This window comes from Rhinatrema bivittatum, chromosome 4, assembly GCF_901001135.1.
Source record: "Rhinatrema bivittatum chromosome 4, aRhiBiv1.1, whole genome shotgun sequence".
NCBI lineage: Eukaryota > Metazoa > Chordata > Amphibia > Gymnophiona > Rhinatrematidae > Rhinatrema > Rhinatrema bivittatum.
This window is the reverse complement of record NC_042618.1, coordinates 87389426-87412654: the sequence shown is the minus strand read 5'-3', so window position 1 is coordinate 87412654 and position 23229 is coordinate 87389426. Positions and strand designations below refer to the sequence as shown.

The window sequence follows — 23229 nt, the reverse complement described above, 5'->3', positions numbered from 1 at the left end:
TCAATGTGTTATCCACTATGACACCTAGATCTCTTTCTTGGGTTGTAGCACCTAATATGGAACCCAACATCGTGTAATTATAGCATGGGTTATTTTTCCCTATATGCATCACCTTGCACTTATCCACATTAAATTTCATCTGCCATTTGGATGCCCAATTTTCCAGTCTCACAAGGTTCTTCCTGCAATTTATCACAATCTGCTTGTGATTTAACTACTCTGAACAATTTTGTGTCATCTGCAAATTTGATTATCTCACTCGTCGTATTTCTTTCCAGATCATTTATAAATATATTGAACAGTAAGGGTCCCAATACAGATCCCTGAGGCACTCCACTGTCCACTCCCTTCCACTGAGAAAATTGTCCATTTAATCCTACTCTCTGTTTCCTGTCTTTTAGCCAGTTTGCAATCCACGAAAGGACATCGCCACCTATCCCATGACTTTTTACTTTTCCTAGAAGCCTCTCATGAGGAACTTTGTCAACGCCTTCTGAAAATCCAAGTATCTAATCTTCTCTACCGGTTCACCTTTATCCACATGTTTATTAACTCCTTCAAAAAAGTGAAGCAGATTTGTGAGGCAAGACTTGCCCTGGGTAAAGCCATGCTGACTTTGTTCCATTAAACCATGTCTTTCTATATGTTCTGTGATTTTGATGTTTAGAACACTTTCCACTATTTTTCCTGGCACTGAAGTCAGGCTAACCGGTCTGTAGTTTCCTGGATCACCCCTGGAGCCCTTTTTAAATATTGGGGTTACATTTGCTATCCTCCAGTCTTCAGATACAATGGATGATTTTAATGATAAGTTACAAATTTTACTAATAGGTCTGAAATTTCATTTTTAGTTCCTTCAGAACTCTGGGGTGTATACCATCCGGTCCAGGTGATTTTACTACTCTTCAGTTTGTCAATCAGGCCTACCACATCTTCTAGTTTCACCGTGATTTGATTCAGTCCATCTGGAATCATTACCCATGAAAACCTTCTCCATTACGGGTACCTCCCCAACATCCTCGTCAGTAAACACCGAAGCAAAGAAATCATTTAATCTTTCCGCGATGGCCTTATCTTCTCTAAGTGCCCCTTTAATTAACCCTCGATCATCTAACGGTCCAACTGACTCCCTCACAGGCTTTCTGCTTCGGATATATTTAAAAAATGTTTTTTACTGTGAGTTTTTTGCCTCTACAGCCAACTTCTTTTCAAATTCTCTCTTAGCCTGTCTTATCAATGTCTTACATTTAACTTGCCAATGTTTATGCTTTAATCCTATTTTCTTCTGTTGGATCCTCTTCTTCCAATTTTTGAATGAAGATCTTTGGCTAAAATAGCTTCTTTCACCTCCCTTTTAACCATGCCGGTAATCGTTTTGCCTTCTTTCCACCTTTCTTAATGTGTGGAATACATCTGGACTGTGCTTCTAGAATGGTATTTTTTAACAATGACCACGCCTCTTGGACTTTTTTTACTTTTGTAGCTACTCCTTTCAGTTTTTTCTAACAATTTTTCTCATTTATCAAAGTTTCCTTTTGAAAGTTTAGCACGAGAGCCTTGGATTTGCACACTGTTGTCCTTTTCCAGTCATTAAATCAAATTTGATCATATTATGATCACTATTGCCAAGCGGCCCCACCACCGTTACCTCTCTCACCAAGTCCTGTGCTCCACTGAGAATTAGATCTAAAATTGATCCCTCTCCTCTCGTCGGTTCCTGAACAATTGCTCCATAAAGCTAATCATTATTCCATCCAGGAACGTTATCTCTCTAAAGCGTGACCCGATGATACATTTACCCAGTCTATATTGGGGTAATTGAAGTCTCCATTATTACTGCACTACCAATTTGGTTAGCTTCCCTAATTTCTCTTAGCATTCACTGTCCATCTCACCATCTTGACCAGGTGGACAGTAGTATACCACTATCACTGTAGTCTTCCCTGATACACAAGGGATTTCTACCCATAAAGATTCAATTTTGTATTTAGTCTCATGCAGGATGTTTATCCTGTTGGACTCTATGCCATCCCGGACATAAAGCGCCACAACCTCCTCCTGACTGCTCCTCTCTGGTCATTGCGATATAATTTGTACCCCGGTATAGCACTGTCCCATTGGTTATCCTCTTTCCACCATGTCTCTGAGATGCCAATTAAGTCTATGTCATCATTTACTGCTATACATTCTAATTCTCCCATCTTACTACTTAGACTTCTGGCATTAGCATACAAACATTTCAAAGTTTGTTTTTGTTTGTATTTTATTCTGCTTTTTAATTGATAGGGGATAAGTTAGAATTTTTTAGCTCAGGTGAGTTTTTAGTTACAGGCACTTGGACTACTTTTCTAATTATTGGAACCTCACTGTCGGGATGCCCTAATTCTAATGCATCATTAGTATCCTTTAAAGATACCTCTCGCCGAACCATGCGCTGCTGAGCGACTGTCGGCTTTCCCCTTTGTTCTAGTTTAAAAGCTGCTCTATCTCCTTTTTAAAGGTTAGCGCCAGCAGTCTGGTTCCACGAAAGGACATCACCACCTATTCCATGACTTTTTACGAAAGGACATCACCACCTATTCCATGACTTTTTACTTTTCCTAGAAGCCTCTCATGAGGAACTTTGTCAAACGCCTTCTGAAATCCAAGTATACTATATCTAAACCGGTTCACCTTTATCCACATGTTTATTAACTCCTTCAAAAAAGTGAAGCAGATTTGTGAGGCAAGACTTGCCCTGGATAAAGCCATGCTGACTTTGTTCCATTAAACCATGTCTTTCTATATGTAAATTGGTTATTTCTTTCTATATGTAAATTGGTTATTTACTCTCTCAGATATAGAAGGATCAGGGGGCACTCCAGGAAGTTAGCAAGTAGCTCATTTAAAACAAATCGAAGAAAATTCTTTTTCACTCAGTGCATAGTTAAGCTCTGGAATTCATTGCCAGAGGATCTGGTTACAGCAGTTAGGTATAACTGGGTTTTAAAAAGGTTTGGATACATGCCTAGATGATAAATACATAAACTGCTATGACTATAATTAATAAGCAATAGTAGCTTGTGATCTATCTAATGTTGGGTACTTTACAAGTACTTATGGAACTTGGATGGGCCACTATTGGAAACTGGATACTGGGTTGATGGACCCTTGGTCTGACCCAGTATGACATTTCTTATTTACACAATGCTAGCTAATTAACTCAGTTGAAAGGAAATTAAGCCTGTTTTATCTCACTGTTAGCCATTGCAGATCACACTCTTGCAGAAAAACCAAAACCTATCATCAACATAGCCACAGGGAAAATCCTACAGAAAATATCAAGCTGCAAATGACAGGAAAGGTAGAACCCAGAGATCTATGATATCTGTGAGGTATGCCAGCAGAAACTGACTAAAGAAGATCCTATCTTCTTTAGTTCTTTCAGGGAGTAAGTTGGTAGGGTGCCTGCTTTCAGTTATGAGGGCAGGATATGCTGAGCACAGACTTGGTCTTAATGTGCAAGTTCACAGGTATAGTAAACTGTCAGTAGTCACATTTCTGGGAAGAAATCTGCACTCTTTAAACTCTGGGGAATAAAATCCCTTAGGAAAATGCCCTGGGATAATCCACAGTCTGTATAGTTTTGAGTCCTTTTCTCTGTTCCAAACCTCATTGCCAGGGGCAGATTGACCTATCGGGGGATCGGGCATCCCCCGGTGGGCCGATTGCTCCAGTCACGTGGTCTGCCGTGCGCGGCCGTGACAGAGCCGTGCTCGGCAGACCACGTGATGTGTCCTGGGCCGGCCTGGGCGGCGAATACCTGGGCTGGTCCGACATCGTGAATCCACCACTGCTCATTGCATATTCAGTTCCATAGGATCCCATGTTGATCATGATTGGATGTTACCGCCTTCTGTAGCCACAAGATTGGTGGGATGTAAATGATGTTGTCTGAGTTCAGATGCATATGAATATTTTTGCTGGGGGTAATAAAGTTCATCAGCAGACAATTTCTGAATGATACCCATTCACAGCTGGTTTCATGGCTAGTTGCAAAGTTTTCACCAAGAATATATCACAGTTCTTGGGTCCTCAGTGTCCCAGCACATTGCGAGGTGCAGACAGATGTCTGATATGGAAGAACAATCGCTGTTTCTTCTCCTCTTTGTGAATTACAGTCCAATATGAAGTAGGCATGATTATTACATGGCTGAAGACTCTTAACTTTGTTAAGATTTTTAAGGTTTTTTTTAAAGATTTTTAAGATTTTTGTTAAGATTTAACTTGGGCGCACTTAAACTAATTTGTTTAAGTGCGCCCAAGTTATCCCCTCCCTTGTTCTATGTAAGACAATCTCTGTTACTGTCAATGTTTTGGTTGTAATGTAAACCGGATTGATAATTAACTCTGTTAATTGAACTTCGGTATAAAAAAGTTATAAATAAATAAATAAATAACTTTGTATTGCTAAGCCTGCACTTTTTTTTTTGTTTATTCTTTGTGCATAGCTGCAGGCTTCAGTTCAATTATGCACATCATCCTTATTTAGGGTAACTGGCATTTACCATACAGTTCAATCCTACCGCCCTTTCTCTCCCTTGCTTTTTCTCTCTCCCATGTCTCCTAGGAAATCAACAAAGCTTGATCATCTCCCAGTTGTCTCCTCACCCCAGAATAACCCTGTAGCTTTTTTTGTCTATCCCTCAGCTTTAGCAAGTCGCCATAGCTTTCTCTCTGCCTGCTATTGGGGGTGCTAGTAAACACTGAATATCAATAGCCAATAGGATAGAAATCCTTTTATTTTAAGACATCTTATAAGGAGCAGTGCTTACCAAGCAATGTAGTGTAAACACAAGCTCAACTCTGCTGAGCCATTACACTCAGTTCAGTATGTCACCGCCTCTAAACTTAGGCACTAGAATTAGTTTGTTTGCATAACATTTTCCAATTGGTTGGCATAATTTTATTTCATGTATGTAAAGACTGGATTTTTGTAAGTTGTGTGATTTCTTGTAAATTGAACCCAAAAGGCAAAAACAAAACTTAATGTTGATCTTTAACATACTGGTCTAAATTTAACATACTATTTAGCATTTCAACAGCCTTGGCTGTTTCTACAAATCTGATCAGTGCAATCTCATTGTGCTATAATTATCTTTCTATTTCTTTACTGCCACCAAGCTAGTCTGGCTTCAACAATAACTCTCTTAAAATACCCTACACTGCCGTCTCCTCTTTAGCAAGACCCCAGCTCTCTCCTGCCCTTTCCCCTTTGTTCAGGTTCCACTGGACCCCTGTTGCTCCCTCCTATGTTTTGGCCATGCAAGCCAAGGCTGAAACTGGAGTTTCATCTCTCTTGTGTGAGCCAACATTGACTCTCCCAACTTTCTTCCAGTTTGCGTAGGACAGCCTGCAGCTGCTCCTTTCTCACTTTGAGCTAACAGTGATACTGTTCCCTTCCTCTTTTTTGGCCTGATCAGACCTCTATTGCTGTTGCTGCTGCTTATTTAATATATTTATTTAAAAATCTTTTATTACGCAAAATCTAAAATGTTCAGTGATTACACTTGTCACATACACATTATAAAATACATACAATAAAATGACCATCAAACAAAATATAAATAAAATACAATCTACAGTTGTAAAATATTCAAATCAGCTAGGACTGCAACTCAAAACCTTTAGAAATAAACCCGAATAAACTTTAATAAACTCTTTAATTTTTTCTGAAAAGATTTATAATCCACCTCTGAGCGCAATTGTAATAGCAACCTATTCTATTCACTAGGACCTACAATAGAAAATGCTTTTGATCTAGTACACTGCAATATAAAATCTTGACTAGAAGGAATACTCAACAAATGTTGAGATTCAGAACGTAAGTCACAATTTGGAACATATAAAGAAACCTTAGTGGACAAACAGCTACACTCATAACAACATAAAACTTGTCATGCTGGATCAGACCAAAGGTTCATCAAGTCTAGTATCCTGTTTCCAATAGTGGTCAAGCCAGGTCACAAGTACCTAGCAGGATCCTAAGGGATAGATAGAATCCAAGCTGCTTATCCCAAGAATAAGCAGTAGATTTCTGCAACTCTACTTTAATGGTTAATAGACTTTTTCTTCAGAAGCTTTTTCAAACTTTTTTTTAAACACAGCTACACTAATAGCTTTCACCATATCGTCTGGCAATGAATTCCAGAGCTTAATTATGCATTGAGTAAAAAAAATATTTTCTCTTATTAGTTTTAAATGTATTACCTAGTAATTTCATTGTGTCCCCAGGTCTTTGTACATTTCGAAAGAGTAAACAACTGATTAATGTTTACTCATTCCATTCATTATTTTATAGACCTCTATCATATTTATTTAAAGATTTTTTAGACAGACATTCGGGGGAAACATCACATCGGTTTACATTGAACATGAATGCAGCATATATGCTTACAAGGAACAGTTAACATCTATAAATAACAGGGGGCAGGTTGCTTAACTAACGGTAGTTGAACTATGGAAGTAAAGAATATACAATAAGTATAAGGTAACTAACAAAATTTAAGTATGAGTTTAGATAAAAATTGCTAATCGAGTATTTACATGGGAATCAGAAGAGCTAACCAATGGGAGATTCCAGAGCATTTGTGATAGGATGTGCAATATGTGGGGGGGAAGGTAGAGAGTGGGAATGCGAAGGGAAGGGGTGGCAGGATGGGGGAAGAGGTAAGGTTACAGGGAGGGCGTATGAGTGAGAGATCAGGTATAAGCTTGTTTGAATAGCCAAGTTTTCAGTTTTTGTTTGAATTTTTTTGAACAGAGCTCTTGGCATAGGTCAGTGGGCATAGAGTTCCAGATTGCAGGCCCTGCAATGGATAGGGCACGCTCTTTTGTGGTAGCATAATGTGTAAGCTTGGTGGGGGGGGGGGGGGGTGTAAGGTTGCCAAGTAGTGTGTTCTGGAGGGTCTATTAGAGGTGCAGAAAAGTAGGGAGTCATTGAGCCAATGCATATTATGGGTGTGTAGTGTTTTGTGTATGATGGATAGGGTCTTATAGCGAATTCAAGATACAATAGGGAGCTAGTGTAACTCTTTGAGGATGGGGGTGATATGTACAGTTTTGCGAGTGTTAGTGAGAATACGGGCAGCAGCATTTGGAGAGGGGAGATATGGCATTTTTGGGAAGGCCCAGCAGGAGGACGTTGCAGTAGTCAATTTTCAAGAAGATCATGGACTGGAGAACTGTGCGGAAGTCGTTGAAATGTAGGAGGGGGTCTTAGTTTTTTTAGGGTGTGAAGTTTGAAATAGCAGTCTTTCATTGTGGCATTGATACATTTTTGTAGGTTTAGCTGATCATCAATGATAATGCCTAGGTCTCTTACGTGTTGTGATGTGGAGATTGTGGAGGAGAGGGTGTTAGGTTGGGAGCGGGTGATGTTGTGATGGGGTGAAATGATCTCCCCATCATATCTCCCCTCAGCCGTCTCTTCTCCAAGCTGAAGAGTCCTAACCTCTTTAAGCTTTTTTCATAGGGAATTGTTCCATCTCATTTATCATTTTGCCAGCCGTTCTCTGTACCTTTTCTAATTCTGTTATATTTTTTCTTGAGATATGATCAGAATACTCAAGATGAGGTTGCACCATGGAGCAATACAGAGCCATTATGATATTCTCTGTTTTATTCTCCATTCCTTTCCTAATAATCCCTAGCAAAAAACCGAACCTGGATCCAGACGACCTCAACAATTACCGCCCCGTTTCAAATCTCTCATTTATAGCCAAGATCATGGAGAAAATTGTAAATAAGCAGCTTTCAGACTACCTGGAGGACCATAATATTTTACACCCGTCACAATACGGTTTCCGAAAAGAACACAATACTGAAACCCTCCTCATCTCACTCATCGATCAAATTTACACCGGTTTTGACAAAGGTCAATCATTCCTTCTAGCCCTTCTTGACATCTCCGCAGCTTTCGATACTGTAAAATCACAGTACCCTTCTAACCGGCTATCAGATATAGGTATTGCAGGATCAGCTCTCAGATGGTTTGACTCCTTCCTTAGCAACAGAGGCTATAAGGTAAAAATCAATAACAAGGAATCCTCCCATACTAACGCCCCATTCGGAGTTCCCCAGGGCTCTTCCTTATCGTCCACCCTGTTTAACATCTACATACTCCCTCTATGCCATGTACTCTCAAATCTAAAACTTAAGTTCTATATATATGCCGACGACGTACAAATTTTAATCCCCATATCCAGGTCACTGGACTCAACACTCAAATTATGGAACTCTCATTTACAAACGATCAACCATCACCTTTCAAGCATTAACCTGGTGCTCAACACCTTCCAAGACTGAACTACTGCTAATCACCCCAGAGGCAGTCCCTTCATAACCAACTGCATTCTAGCATACAAATATCCCATGCACGAGATCTTGGAGTTATAATAAATAGCCACTTGAACTTAAAGCAGTTCATAAAACATACAACAAGGGAGTGCTTCTACAAGCTACAAGTACTCAAAAAACTCAAACCGCTCCTATTCCATTACGATTTCAGATCTGTCCTTCAAGCCATCCTCTTCTCCAAGATAGACTACTGCAATTCCATCTTGCAAGGTCTACCGACTTCTACTTTAAAACCTCTCCAGTTGCTCCAAAATGCAGCGGCGAGAATTTTAACAAATACTAACCGGAGAGCGCATATCTCTCCCATTCTAAAGGATCTTCACTGGCTCCCGGTAAACTTCAGGATCCTTCATAAATCACTGACAATTATCCACAAAAATATTCACCATCAGACCCCATTAGATCTTTCATATCCTCTCAAATTGCACTCGACGACCAGACCCTTAAGAGATGCCTACAAGGGATCCTTACATGTTCCCCCAATAAAAAGTGTACACCACTCAAACATCAGAGACAGGACATTCTCTACCACAGGGCCCTCCATCTGGAACGCCATACCTCCGGACCTCAGGCAGGAAACCTGTCTACTAACTTTTAAAAAGAAATTAAAGACATGGCTATTCTGCCGAGCCTTCCCCGCAACTAACCCAACAGCCTGATCTAGAATTATCATTTCGCTTATGTAAATAAACAAATGCTAATCTTGCTCACTAGTCATCATGAGGTTCGGCCCCCCTGCCTCCCTCCCATATTCCTTTGTATATAGTAATTTATTGTATATAGTAATTATCTTTGTTCTCCCCCTCTTTTTTTTTCCTCCTCCCAGTTAAGGCAACCTTGTTATAATGTAACTTTTATGCTCCTTCAAATTGTCACTTGTTGAATGGTTGGTTATAGTTCTGCTTAGTTCGATGTAAACCGAGTTGATTTGATCTGTATCAAGAAAGTCGGTATATAAAAGCCTTAAATAAATAAATAAATAAATTCTATTTGCTTTCATGGCTGCTTCACCTTGAGCAGAGATTTCAATGTATTTCAACGATGACAACCTAGATCCTTTTCTTGAGTGGTGACTCCTCATGTGGAACCTTGCATTATGTAGCTATAATTTGGGTTGCTTTTCCCTGCATGCATCACTTTGCACATGTCCACATTAAATTTCATATGCCATTTGCATGCCCAGTCTCCAAGTTTTGCAATATCCTCTTGCAATTTCTCATAATCCTCTTGCGATTTAATAACTTTGAATAATTTTGTGTCGTCAGCAAATTTGATCACCTCACTTGTTCCCATTTTCCAGTTCTTTTATAAATATATTAAAAAGCAGTCCCAGATGAGATCCCTGGGGCTCTCCTCTAGCCACCTTTTTCCATTGGGAAGATTTACCATTAGCCCTACTCTCTGTTTTCTATCTTTTAATCAGTTGGCAATCCACAATAGGACCCTGCCCCCCTATCTCATGACTTTTTAATTTCATAAGAAGTCTCTCATGAGGGACTTTGTCAGTTCGTTCTGAAAATCCAGATACACTATATCAACTGGTTTACCTTTACCACATATTTACTTACACCCTCAAAAAAAAATATAGCAAATATGTGAGGCAAGACACTCATAAATCGTTTTATGGCCTAATGAGAGCAATTCAGTGTGATCGTTGCAAGATTGGTAACCAATGGGAAGCTTTCTTATAATGTTTAACAATTTCTCCCTATTTTAAACCAAAAATCATTCACACAGCTGGATTCTGAACCAATTGTAAAAGCTTCATCCAATTTTTTGATAAGCCTATAAATAGCACATTACAATAATCAACTGCTTCCTGTCCCTGCACCTTATTCTGTGGAACAAATGCAGAATTCTGTACGGGAGTAGACTATGCTGGGTCTCCACTGCATGAAGATGTACCTCATATATATTCATTGTTGATATCCTGAAAACCCATCTGGCTTTGGGGTCCCCAGGATATGTTTAGTAAGCCCTCAGATCAAGGAATGGAAGTGTTGCCTTGCCATATGAAGAAAATTAGAAATGGGAAAGAAGAGCAGTCTCGAAAGAATTGGTTGGGAAAAGCCTGTGAACTGAGAATTGAATACCGGGATAGAATATCAAACAAATGAAAGTGGATAATTTGAGTTTTAGAAATGAGAAGGCATGGAATGAAAGTTAAGTGGAGAAGAGAGAACTTTTTAGGCTAGATTAAAGTGACTTTCCTAAACTAAAGAAAACATTAAATGTAAGCTAGAGCACCAGCCTGGTGGATCATGCCAGTTCTGTGCACTGCCATGTGGAGGGTCCCCAATTCGATTCCTGTGGCTGGGATTGGAATGCTACAGAGGGCATCCCTGAGCCCTGGGGAAAGGGAATTCCTCTGATTTCAGGGTCCTGCAGGAAAACTCTGGTGCATGGTCCACCCCACCAAGGACTGTTATTGTAAAGACTGGGCTAAAGTAATTTGGGAGGTGATATAAAATAGAGGAAAGACTCCCTCAACTTTGAATGAAGGTTCATGATAGGAGATCTCTGTCCTGGATCAAGATTTGACAATGTACTATTTTTTGTTTGATAAAAGTCACATTGTTTTAGTCAGAGGAACATACACCTCGATACTGTACGTGTGGTTGGAGATTCCCCGTCTGTAACCCGCTGTGGGCGCACAATTCGGACGCGTAAGGCGATCCTGCGATACAGTCTCCAGTTTCATGCGTCCTTGGCGCTTCTTGAAACCGACCCGTAACCCTTTCCGCACCCAGCATGTATATGATACGTAAATGAACGAATTAGCTATTTAATGAACGAATTAGCTATTCCCCTCCAATACTGTGACGCGCGCTCCGATTATCTCCCTTGTAACCCGCTATTTTGCCGCGTCCTTAACCTGTTAGTTTACCGCCTACCCTCTACCTGGTGTTAGTGTGGTGTTCGAACAGCTACGTACCGGACTGCACCATGGACGCATATATACTAATATTTGCAGCGTAAAGTTGTTTTATATATATATATATACCTGTCACTTTCTGAATCCCCCATCTCCACACGGGCAGGCGGGCATGCGGTCATCGAGGCGGGCGGCAGGAGCCGGCGGGTCGGGTGGGCGCCCGTTCATCCAGGCGGCGGGGCAGCAGCGGGAGCCGGCAGACGGGTGGGTGCGCGTTCGATCCAGGCGGCGGCGGGTGGGTGGGCGCCCGTTCATCTAGGCGGTGGGAGAGCCGGCGGCGGTGGTGGCGCGTTCGATCCAGGCGGCGGCGGCGGTGTGGGCGCGCGTTCGATCCAGGCCGTGGCGGGAGCCGGCAGGCGGGTGGGCGCGCGTTTGATCCAGGCCGTGGCGGGAGCCGGCGGCGAAAGCCTCCGGCAGCCCCTGCCGGCAGTGAATGAATGCACGCCTGTTTACGCCCGTGCGATTTCGGCTCCCAAGGCAGTCACATGCCGTGACGTCAAGCGTCGTGACGTCACGCCTTGAGCGCCGAAAATCGCACGGGCGTACACAGGCGTGCATTCATTCACTGCCGGCGGGGGGCTGCCGGAGGCCGCTTTCGCCGCCGGCTCCCGCCGCGGCCTGGATGAATGCACACCCACCCGTCCGCCGGCTCCCGCGGCCGCCTGGATCGAACGCGCGCCCACCCGCCCGCCGCTCCCGCAGCCGCCTGGATGAACGGCGGCCCCCCGCCAGGCCGGCTCCCGCAGCGGCCTGGATCGAACGTGCGACCACCCGCCCGCCGGCTCCACCGCCGCCTGGTATGAACGGGCGCCCACCCGCCCGCCGCCGCCTGGATCGAACGCGCGCTCACCCGCCCGCCGGCTCCCGCCGCCACCTGGATCGAACGCGCGCCCGCCGGTTCCCGCCAGTAAGTTTACTTTTTTTTTTACACTTATTCCCTTTTGTTTTAATTTTCGCCCTGCGCCTTGCTTCGGGGAGGGGGGGGAACCATCCACTTCTGGTTACCTGTCATTTCAAATGACATTTGAAATGACAGGTACAGCGCACCCAGGATACTGTATAGGCGCTGTATTAAGTGCCTATATAGTAAAATTGGTTGCGCGGGCCTAACGCTTTGCAGACGTGGCTTGCATTTGCAAGCAATTTACATAGAGTATCAAGTGGTATGTAAAGAGAACTGTGCATGCGGGGAACGAGGGTGCGCCCGGCACTGCCGCACTCTTTCTAACGCGGCCTTACAGTATCGACCTGATAGTGTGGTGAACAAGGTTAGCAGGTGATGAAGATCATAGAAACATAGAAATTGACGGCAGAAGAAGACCAAACGGCCCATCCGGTTTGCCCAGCAAGCTTTCAGACTTGTTTTTTTTTTCTCATACTTATCTGTTACTCTTGGCCCTTAGTAACCTTTTGGTTACTAAGGGCCAAGGATGAAACGGAGCAGGAACAGAGTGCAAAGAAGGTATGGATGAAAGGTGAAGAAGTTGTTATCTTTAAATTAGATAAGTCGTTTTTGTTTTACAATGTTATAATTTTATACTTTACAAAACAATACTTCGCTGTAGTTTTACAATATCTCAATGTAAGATAGTATGACCTGTTATCACACTATCTCACTGGATATATGTAAACTGATGTGAATCTCATGGGTGAATGTCGGTATATAAAAACAAACAACTAAATAGATAACATACAATTTGCCATATTGGGACAAATTAAAGATCCATCAAGCCTAGTATTATAAAAGGTGGGCTGAGTGGTAGGTTATTACGTCACAGAATATGCAACACATTGGAAGCTTAGACATTTTACTTATAAGTCTGAGAATAATCAAATTACAAGAATAGAGTTTTGCATTAAGAATATATACAAAGATACTTCCCCTCACAATTTTCAGTGAGTCTTATATATATTGGAAAATCAGTTACCCTTTGCTGGGAAATTGGGAACAATTCATCAGGCACTTTAATATCCAACAAGCATTTCTTCTGATCTGTTCTTTCTCTGACTGTAATGAGTCTATTTGAAGTTGGTCTTTTTATGTTAATTTTTCTAACTTATATCCCAGTTTTTTCTCTAGGCTACTCCCATATGTTCTTATCTGCTGAGGCCTCACCTGTCTATGTAATCATATCAGCAACAGTTAGATGTGGTCAACTTACTGATGACATGTTTTCCTCATAAGTAACTACTCGTTTATTTGTTTATTTAGAAGTATTACCCACCCCTCCTAACAGTTCAGGGCGGCGTCCAAAAATACAAACATCACAGTTAAACAAATATGGACAACAAAACAATAAAGTTACCTAGGTCAATTGGCAAAAGCATAAATAACAGCTACATAATGTAATTATAAAGGTATGCTATAGACGAGGTGTGCATCAAAGTAATTGAGGTTAATTATCAGGAAAAGCCATTTGGACCATGACTTGTTTCTTGTTACAAGCAACCTAAGAAAAATGGCATATGTATTTTCAGAACTTATAGCCTTTGTCAAGCAATTACACTAGCAATATTAGTGATTATCTTTGTTCCACTAATTTCTATCATGTTACAAAGTTCTTCACATAAACATAATCGCTCATTAAATAATTTTTCCACAAGTATCCTGTTTCCATCAGTGGCCAATCCAGGCCACAATTACCTGGTAGATTCTAGATAGATTCCATACTGCTTATCCCAGGGATGAGCAGTAGATTTGTTAGATGTTGGTTCAATAGAAGCTATGGTTCAATAGAAGCTATAAGGTTAAATCAATAACAAGGAATCCTCTCAAACAAATGCCCCATTTGGAGTTCCTCAGGGTTCCTCCTTATCGCCCACCTTGTTTAACATCTACATACTCCCTCTATGCCATGTACTTTCAAATCTAAATCTTAGGTTTTATATTTATGCCGATGATGTACAAATTTTAATCCCCATATCCAGGTCACTGGACTCAACCACTCAAATTATGGAACTCTCATTTACAAAAGATCAACCACCACCTCTCAAGTATTAACCTGGTACTCAACACTTCTAAGACTGAACTACTGCTAATTAGAGATGTGAATCGGAACTGAAATCCGAACCGATTCTGGTTCCGATTCACATCTATAGAGATGTGAATCGGAACTGAAATCCGAACCGATTCTGGTTCCGATTCACATCTCTACTGCTAATAACCCCTGAAGGCAGTCCATTTCATAACCAACTGCATTCTAACATTCAGATATCCCACGCCCGAGATCTAGGAGTTATAATAGATAGTCACTTGAATTAAAGCAGTTTATAAAACACACAACAAGGGAGTGCTTCTACAAGCTACAAGTACTCAAAAAACTCAAACCGCTACTATTCCGCCATGACTTCAGATCTGTCCTGCAAACTATTCTTTTCTCCAAGATAGACTACTGCAATTCCATCTTGCAAGGTCTACCGAATTCCACTATAAAACCCCTCCAATTACTCCAAAATGCAGCGGCGAGAATTTTAACAAATACTAATCGGAGAGCGCATATCTCCCCCATCTTAAAGGACCTCCACTGGCTCCCAGTAAACTTCAGGATTCTTCATAAATCGCTGACAATTATCCACAAAAACATTCACCATCAGACTCCTATAGACCTTTTACACCCTCTCAAACTACACTTGACGACCAGACCCTTAAGAGATGCCTACAAGGGATCATACATGTTCCCCCAATCAAATTTGTACAAACACGCTAACATCAGAGACAGAACATTTTCTACCGCAGGACCCTCCATCTGGAACGCTATACCCCCGGACCTCAGACAGGAAACCTGTCTACTAACTTTTAAAAAGAAATTGAAGATATGGCTATTCTGCCAAGCCTTCCCTACTAATAGCTCATCAGCCTGATCTAGAATTACCATGCCTCTCTTCCATTCTCCATTGTAATAGTAATTTATGTTTATTATATATAGTAATTTATCTTCATTCTCCCCCTCTTTTTTTCCTCCTCCCAGTTAAGGCAGCCTTGTTAGAATGTAACTTTTATGCTCCTTCAAACTGTCTTGTTATATGGTTGGTTATTGTTTCTGCTTCGTTCGATGTAAACCGAGTTGATTTGATCTGTATCAAGAAAATCGGTATATAAAAGCCTTAAATAAATAAATAAATGTATATAAATTATAGCAAACTCAGAATTATGTAATGATTTCAGTGTAGACAAAAATACATTACAATTTATAATGTATTTCAGCAATATGTATGCAGCCGTTTCTAGGGTGCATGACCTGACCTTATTTTGATATCAGCAAAATCATTCTTTGCTGATTCTACCTATATATTCTTTTTCATGCTCCTTGACATGTCCAGAGCGAGTGGAAGTTTTTTATAAGTGCCGAGCAGTGGGATATACATGGCCACTTCCCTATCATACAGCTGAAACAACCCTTGGGTACAGATTGAACTGGCTGATGGGCGCAACATTCAAACCAAACTGCTGGTAAGAAATGCTCATTTTCATTTTGGTGGTTAGTGTACAGTGTTGCTCCACTATTATTCTTTTGTATAAAATGTTAATCTGTTTCATTTTAATGTAAGATATTTGCAACAGAATAGTGTAGATTATGTATTTTGTGCTGAAATGTAGTCATTAGTTTAGATGATTAGTTTGTTAAATTGCCTTTCAGAAATAAAATTGTTCACAATTCTAAATAAATATATTTTATTTATTTATTTTATTTAGGTTTTTTATATACCGGCATTCATGAACAAGTCACATCATGCTGGTTTACATAGAAACAAGGGGTGCATAGAACAGTAGAACTAAACTGGTGCAAGGGGAAGCAGTTACAAAAAACCAGGGGTAAGATAACTGGGAGAGAGAAAAAAGAGGAACTGTGGGGAGTAAAGATTTGTAAGGGGATAATTACTTAATAACTTAATAATAATTATATATTATATATATATATATATATATATATATATATATATATACTATTATATATATAATACTATATATATATATATATATATATACTAAAATATAGATAACTAAAAAAAAAATTCTGCCAAGAACAAGTGATTTGGTGAACCTGGGTGAACATCTCTAATTGGCTTCCAGGTATCATCCCCCGTAATCTTTGAACATCGCAGTTATTTGTGCCCTCATAGCTACTGAATGCCTTAATGCAGAAAGAACTTATTTCTATCGAACGGTTTTATGCAGAAGTCTCCAAGCGATATGCCAGCAAAACTTAGTTAAAAAAAAAAAACAGAGAAGCCAATGCCGACTGACAAGCAGGTCACGTGGAAAGAGAGGAGCTCGCGATGGTAAGTGAGCTAACCGTGGCAATATCAGCAGCAGTTACAGGGAAACTTGATGCAATTTCAGAGCAAATATCTGATTTCAAAAATTCACTGCAGCAGTTTGGACCATGGCTTCATGCCATGGAGGATCGAGTATCTGTAATAGAGGACAATATGCTAGCAACGGCAGGGAAGCTGAAAAAAAATAGGAAAAGCTCAGGATGAAAAGCTGGATGAGCTAGAAAACAGATCTCTTTGTAACAACCTGTAATTTGTGGGATTCGATAAAAGTATTGAAGAACATAAGCTAACTGATGTAATTACTGCATGACTTCCAGAAGTGTTAGGCCTCCAGACATGCAAGGACCTCTGCTCATAGAAAGGTGCACTGAATTGGAGCTAGGAGAGAAAATGACAGACGTCCAAGAGTAGTGATCATCAAGCTGCTTAATTTTGTGCATAAGCAATGGATCCTGCAAGCATATCAAATTACCTAGAAGACCATAATATTCTACACTTGTCACAATATGGTTTCCGAAAAGACACAATACCGAAACACTCCTTGATCATGTTTACATTGCTTGATAAAGGACAGTCGTTCCTCTTAACTCTCCTCGACATCTCTGCAGCTTTCGATACTGTAAATCATAATACCCTTCTAAACCGGCTATCAGACATGGGAATTGCAGGATCAGCTCTTAGATGGTTCGACTCCTTCCTTAGCAATAGAGGCTATAAGGTTAAAATCAATAACAAGGAATCCTCTCACACTAACCGCCCCATTCGGAGTCCCCCAGGGCTCCTCCTTATCGCCCACCCTGTTTAACATCTACATACTCCCTCTCTGCCACTTACTCTCAAATCTAAAACTTAAGTTCTATATATACGCAGACGATGTTCAAATTTTAATCCCAATATCCAATTCACTGGACTCAACACTCAGGTTATGGAACTCTCACCTGCAAACGATCAACCATCACCTCTCAAGCCTCAACCTGGTGCTCAACACTTCCAAGACAGAACTATTGCTAATCACTCCAGAAGGCAGTCCCTTCCAACACCAACTGCTAGCTAAGATACAAATATCCCACGCTAGAGATCTTGGAGTCATTATTGATAGTCACTTGAACCTAAAGCAATTTATAAAACACACTAGAAAGGAGTGCTTCTACAAGTTACAAGTACTCAAAAAAACTCAAACCGCTCCTATTCCATTATGATTTCAGATCTGTCCTCCAAGCCATTCTGTTTTTCAAGATCGATTACTGCAATTCCATTTGCAAAGGTCTCCCGGCTTCTATTATAAAACCCCTCCAGTTGCTCCAAAATGCAACGGCGAGAATTTTGACGAATACCAATCGGAGAGCGCATATCTCTCCCATTCTAAAAGATCTTCACTGGCTCCCAGTAAACTTCAGGATTCTCCATAAATCACTCACAATTATCCACAAATATACTCACCATCAGACCCCTCTTGATCTGCTACACCCTCTCAAATTGCACTCGACGCTCAGACCCTTAAGGGATGCCTACAAGGGATCCTTACAGGTTCCTCCTATCAAAGTTGTGCACCACTCAAACATCAGAGACAGGACATTCTCTATCACAGGTCCCTCCATCTGGAACACCATGCCTCCGGACCTCAGGCAGGAAACTTGTCTACTAACTTTTAAAAAGAAACTGAAGACATGGCTGTTCTGCCGAGCCTTCCCCGCCACTAGCCCAACAGCCTGACTTAGAATTGTTCCAGCAATTATGTAAATAAATAAACGCTAAATCACGCTTATAAGTTATCATGAGGACGGCTCCTTGCCTCCCTCCCATACTCTCTTGTATATTTATTTATTTATTTATTTAACACTTTTTATAGTACTTTATCTTCGTTCTCCCTTTCTTATTTCCTACTCCCAGTTAAGGCATCCTTGTTATAATGTAACTTTATGCTCCTTCAAATTGTCTCTTGTTCATTGGTTGGTTATAGTTACTTCTTAGTTCGATGTAAACCGAGTTGATTTGATTTGTATCAGAAGTCGGTATATAAAAGCCTTTAATAAATAAATATCACAAGAAAGAAGTATTACAGCATAACAACCATATCATCTGAATCTTTCAGGGCTACTCCCTTAAAGTGCAGAGAGTTTGGGAACCGTGTACTCAGCGTTAGCTAAGAAACAAGACCATTTTGATCTCCCTGCCTGCTTGCAAATTTGGCATGTGGGAAATATGTACATGTTTTGATAATTTGGAAAGGCAAAAGAATATGTGGCATCGTTGGAGAATGACTCATCAACTTAACAATGTGGTGCTTAACCCCCTGTTTGTGAGAGAATGCTGGCTATAATGTTCGAGGGTTATGCATATATGGACAGAATGGTCCCAGAGCTGCAATTTGAGTGGTTACTCATTTTGGGGCCTATGGAGAACCTGGATCTCAAAAGTAATAAGCATTAATGATAGGCCTGACTGCAGGTGACCTGAAATTCCTACATTGTTGAATCAGTTTGACAACTGTTAATCACTTCATCTAAGTTGTCTGTATTTACCAACTTGAAGGTTAATGGCTCAAATAAAGTTTGGCTCATTGAGAATTCTATATTTAAAGGTTAAATGGTTAATCTTTTATCATGTTAGATCTTTTTTAACATCAGTTATATTTGTCCTGTTTACTAAAATAGTAAAGGGCTGAAATAGCAAAAAGAAACAGGATGGCACTTGACCACATGTATCAATGTTTCCAGCGTTCTATAAGAGAAATTGTTGCTAATCTAGGGGGTGAGAGTGGGGGTTGGGGGAGGGGTGGGAAGGGAGGAAGACGAGGAGGGGTGGGGGAATATATGCATATGGGATACATTATTATTTTTATTTAAGGTTTTTATATACCGGCATTCATGATAGAATCACATCATGCTGGTTTACAGTTGAACAAGGGGTGCAAAATTCATTAAAACTGGAATCTGTGCAAAGGAAATTGCAGTTACAAATAACAAGGAGGATCGAACTGGGATAAGAGAGAATACAGTAGTAATTTAACATCATGTAGTGTTATTTACAAAGAAAGAACTGCTGTGGCTGAATTATAGATGTTGATGAGGTGGAAATTAGGAGGGGTCCAGAAATGCTTGTTTAAACAGCCAAGTCATAAGTCTTTTTCGGAATGTTGGGAGGCAAGGCTCCTGTCGGAGATTCGGTGGGATGGAATTCCAGAGTGATGGTCCAGCTGTCGAGAAGGCCCGTTTTCTTAAAGTTATATGCCGAGTGGATTTGGTATGAGGTACCTGGAGGGATCCTCTGTATGCTTCTCTGGTGGGTCTTGAGGAGTGATGTTGGCTGAGCGGGAATTGTAGGTCAAGTGTTGTAAGGTGGTGGATGGTTTTATATATAATGTTGATGGACTTGAAGATGATTTTGAAGTGAATAGGGAGCCAATGTAGGTTTTTTAGGATAGGGGATATATGGTCTCTTCTCCTGGCGTTAGTGAGAATTCTTGCTGCCGCATTTTGGACCATTTGTAGAGGTTTGGTGTACGAAGATGGGAGACATAGTAGGATAGCGTTGCAGTAATCTATATTATATAGGCATTCTTTTGGGATAGGACATAGGAGAGGACATGGCTAGGCTCAGGCACTTCATATCTACATGATTATTTGTTCGTTATTTATTGGTTTTCTTTCTAGAATGGTGCGATTGACTAGAATACTGATTGGGAATGTATGCAGTATAGGGTCTGTCATTAAGAGAGATAAACTATTGGGTTCTTTGAAACACTTTAAAACAGATATTACATTTATTTAGGAAACAAAATTTACAGACAAGGAACACAGTAAATTACGTCAAAATTGGATTGAGCAAGGTTTTTTTTTTTGTTCGTTTGTTTTTGGGTTTTTTTGCAACGTCTGGTCACCATAGAGCAGGAGTAGCAATTTTTTTGCATCATTCATTTCGTTTTCAGATGAAAAATGTATATTTGGACCCTGAAGATCGGTTTATTATTTTGGAAGGTCTTCTATTTAGAACATAAGAACATAAGAAAATGCCATACTGGGTCAGACCAAGGGTCCATCAAGCCCAGTATCCTGTTTCCAACAGTGGCCAATCCAGGCCATAAGAACCTGGCAAGTACCCAAAAACTAAGTCTATTCCATGTTATCATTGCTAATGGCAGTGGCTATTCTCTAAGTGAACTTAATAGTAGGTAATGGACTTCTCCAAGAACTTATCCACTCCTTTTTTAAACACAGCTATACTAACTGCACTAACCACATCCTCTGGCAACAAATTCCAGAGTTTAATTGTGCGTTGAGTAAAAAAGAACTTTCTTCGTGCTAACTTCATGGAGTGCCCCCTAGCTTTCTACTATCCGAAAGAGTAAATAACCGATTCACAATCTACCCGTTCTAGACCTCTCATGATTTTAAACATCTCTACCATATCCCCCCTCAGTCATCTCTTCTTCAAGCTGAAAAGTCCTAACCTCTTTAGTCTTTCCTCATAGGGGAGCTGTTCTATTCCCCTTATTTTGGCAGCCCTTCTCTGTACCTTCTCCCAATGCAATTATATCTTTTTTTGAGATACGGCGACCAGAATTGTACACAGTATTCAAGGTGCGGTCTCACCATGGAGCAATACAGAGGCATTATGACATTTTCCATTTTATTCACCATTCCCTTTCTAATAATTCCCAACATTCTGTTTGCTTTTTTGACTGCTGCAACACTCTGAACCGACAATTTCAATGTGTTATCCACTATGACACCTAGATCTTTTTCTTGGGTTGTAGCACCTAATATGCAACCCAACATTGTGTAATTATAGCATGGGTTATTTTTCCCTATATGCATCACCTTGCACTATCCACATTAAATTTCATCTGCCATTTGGATGCCCAATTTTCCAGTCTCACAAGGTCTTCCTGCAATTTATCACAATCTGCTTGTGATTTAACTACTCAACAATTTTGTGTCATCTGCAAATTTGATTATCTCACTCGTCGTATTTCTTTCCAGATCATTTATAAATATATTGAAAAGTAAGGGTCCCAATACTGATCCCTGAGGCACTCCACTGTCCACTCCCTTCCACTGAGAAAATTGTCCATTTAATCCTACTCTCTGTTTCCTGTCTTTTAGCCAGTTTGCAATCCACGAAAGGACATCGCCACTTATCCCATGACTTTTCCTAGAAGCCTCTCATGAGGAACTTTGTCAAACGCCTTCTGAAAATCCAAGTATAGTATATCTACCGATTCACCTTTATCCACATGTTTATTAACTCCTTCAAAAAAGTGAAGCAGATTTGTGAGGCAAGACTTGACCTGGGTAAAAGCCATGCTGACTTTGTTCCATTAAACATGTTCTGTGATTTTGATGTTTAGAACATTTTCCACTATTTTTCCTGGCACTGAAGTCAGGCTAACCGGTCTGTAGTTTCCCGGATCACCCCTGGAGCCCTTTTTAAATATTGGGGTTACATTTGCTATCCTCCAGTCTTCAGGTACAATGGATGATTTTAATGATAGGTTACAAATTTTTACTAATAGGTCTGAAATTTCATTTTTTAGTTCCTTCAGAACTCTGGGGTGTATACGATCTGGTCCAGGTAATTTACTACTCTTCAGTTTGTCAATCAGGCCTACCACATCTTCTAGGTTCACCGTGATTTGATTCAGTCCATCTGAATCATTACCCATGAAAACCTTCTCCATTACGGGTACCTCCCCAACATCCTCTTCAGTAAACACCGAAGCAAAGAAATCTTTTTTTTTTTTTTTTTAATTTATACTTCATTAAATTTTTAAATTTTCTATAAGATATTACAGAGCTGGTATCAAATATGACAAATTACATTTGACAAGAATTACTGTAATAGCTACTGTATACTTAAGAAAGAAAAATTTTGCTAGTAATTACAAAACTGGTTGAAAAAGAAAAAGAGCAATCTTTATCAATAAATAATCTCAAACAGAGAAGTGTCTAAGCCATATTCTTATTTTCTTTTAACCCCAAATATATATCCAAAGGGAAGTATGGTATTAGGAGTCAAGGTATGTGCGTAAATGATCAGGATGGTGAAATAAATATCTTGAATTCTGATGTAACAGAATACATTTGCATGGGAATCTCAAAATAAATTTGGCTCCAGATTGAGTTGCTTTATCTCTCATTGTGAGGAATTGCTTCCTCCTCAGCTGTGTAGTAACAGAAACATCAGGAAATATTCTAATTAAATAACCATGAAATTTTATGTTCTGGTATCTAAAATATAACCTAAGGATTGCATCCCTTTGAGAGATATCAGAAAATTGAACTAATAGTGTGGCACGTGACTTTATTTCTAATTCTGATGATCTCTCTAAGAGTTCAGAAACATTTATTTCTTCGTTTTGTTCATCTTGATTTGGACTTTGTTGTTCCGGTCTCCCTGAGTTTTGAGTAATATAATATATTCTTGCTATTCCTGGAAGAGTAGCATCAGAGTATTTTAAGACATTAATAAGGTAACTCCTAAACAATTCTCTTGGGGAGAGCAGGTGGGTCTTCGGAAAATTTAGAATCCTCAGATTAACCCTTCTAATTTATTTATTTATTTATTTATTTCTTTTGTATACCGACATTCGATCGAGATATCACATCGGTTTCCAGGTA

At 40.1% G+C, this 23229-nt stretch overlaps 1 protein-coding gene across 1 annotated transcript in view; it reads left to right on the top strand.

Annotated features, from left to right (window-relative positions):
* COQ6 (coenzyme Q6, monooxygenase) overlaps window positions 1–23229 on the top strand; it is a 128543-nt gene that overhangs the window by 56483 nt on the left and 48831 nt on the right. The window contains 2 exon segments of the mRNA XM_029598451.1: window positions 15653–15721; window positions 15724–15782. Coding sequence (XP_029454311.1) covers window positions 15653–15721; window positions 15724–15782 — 128 coding nt within the window.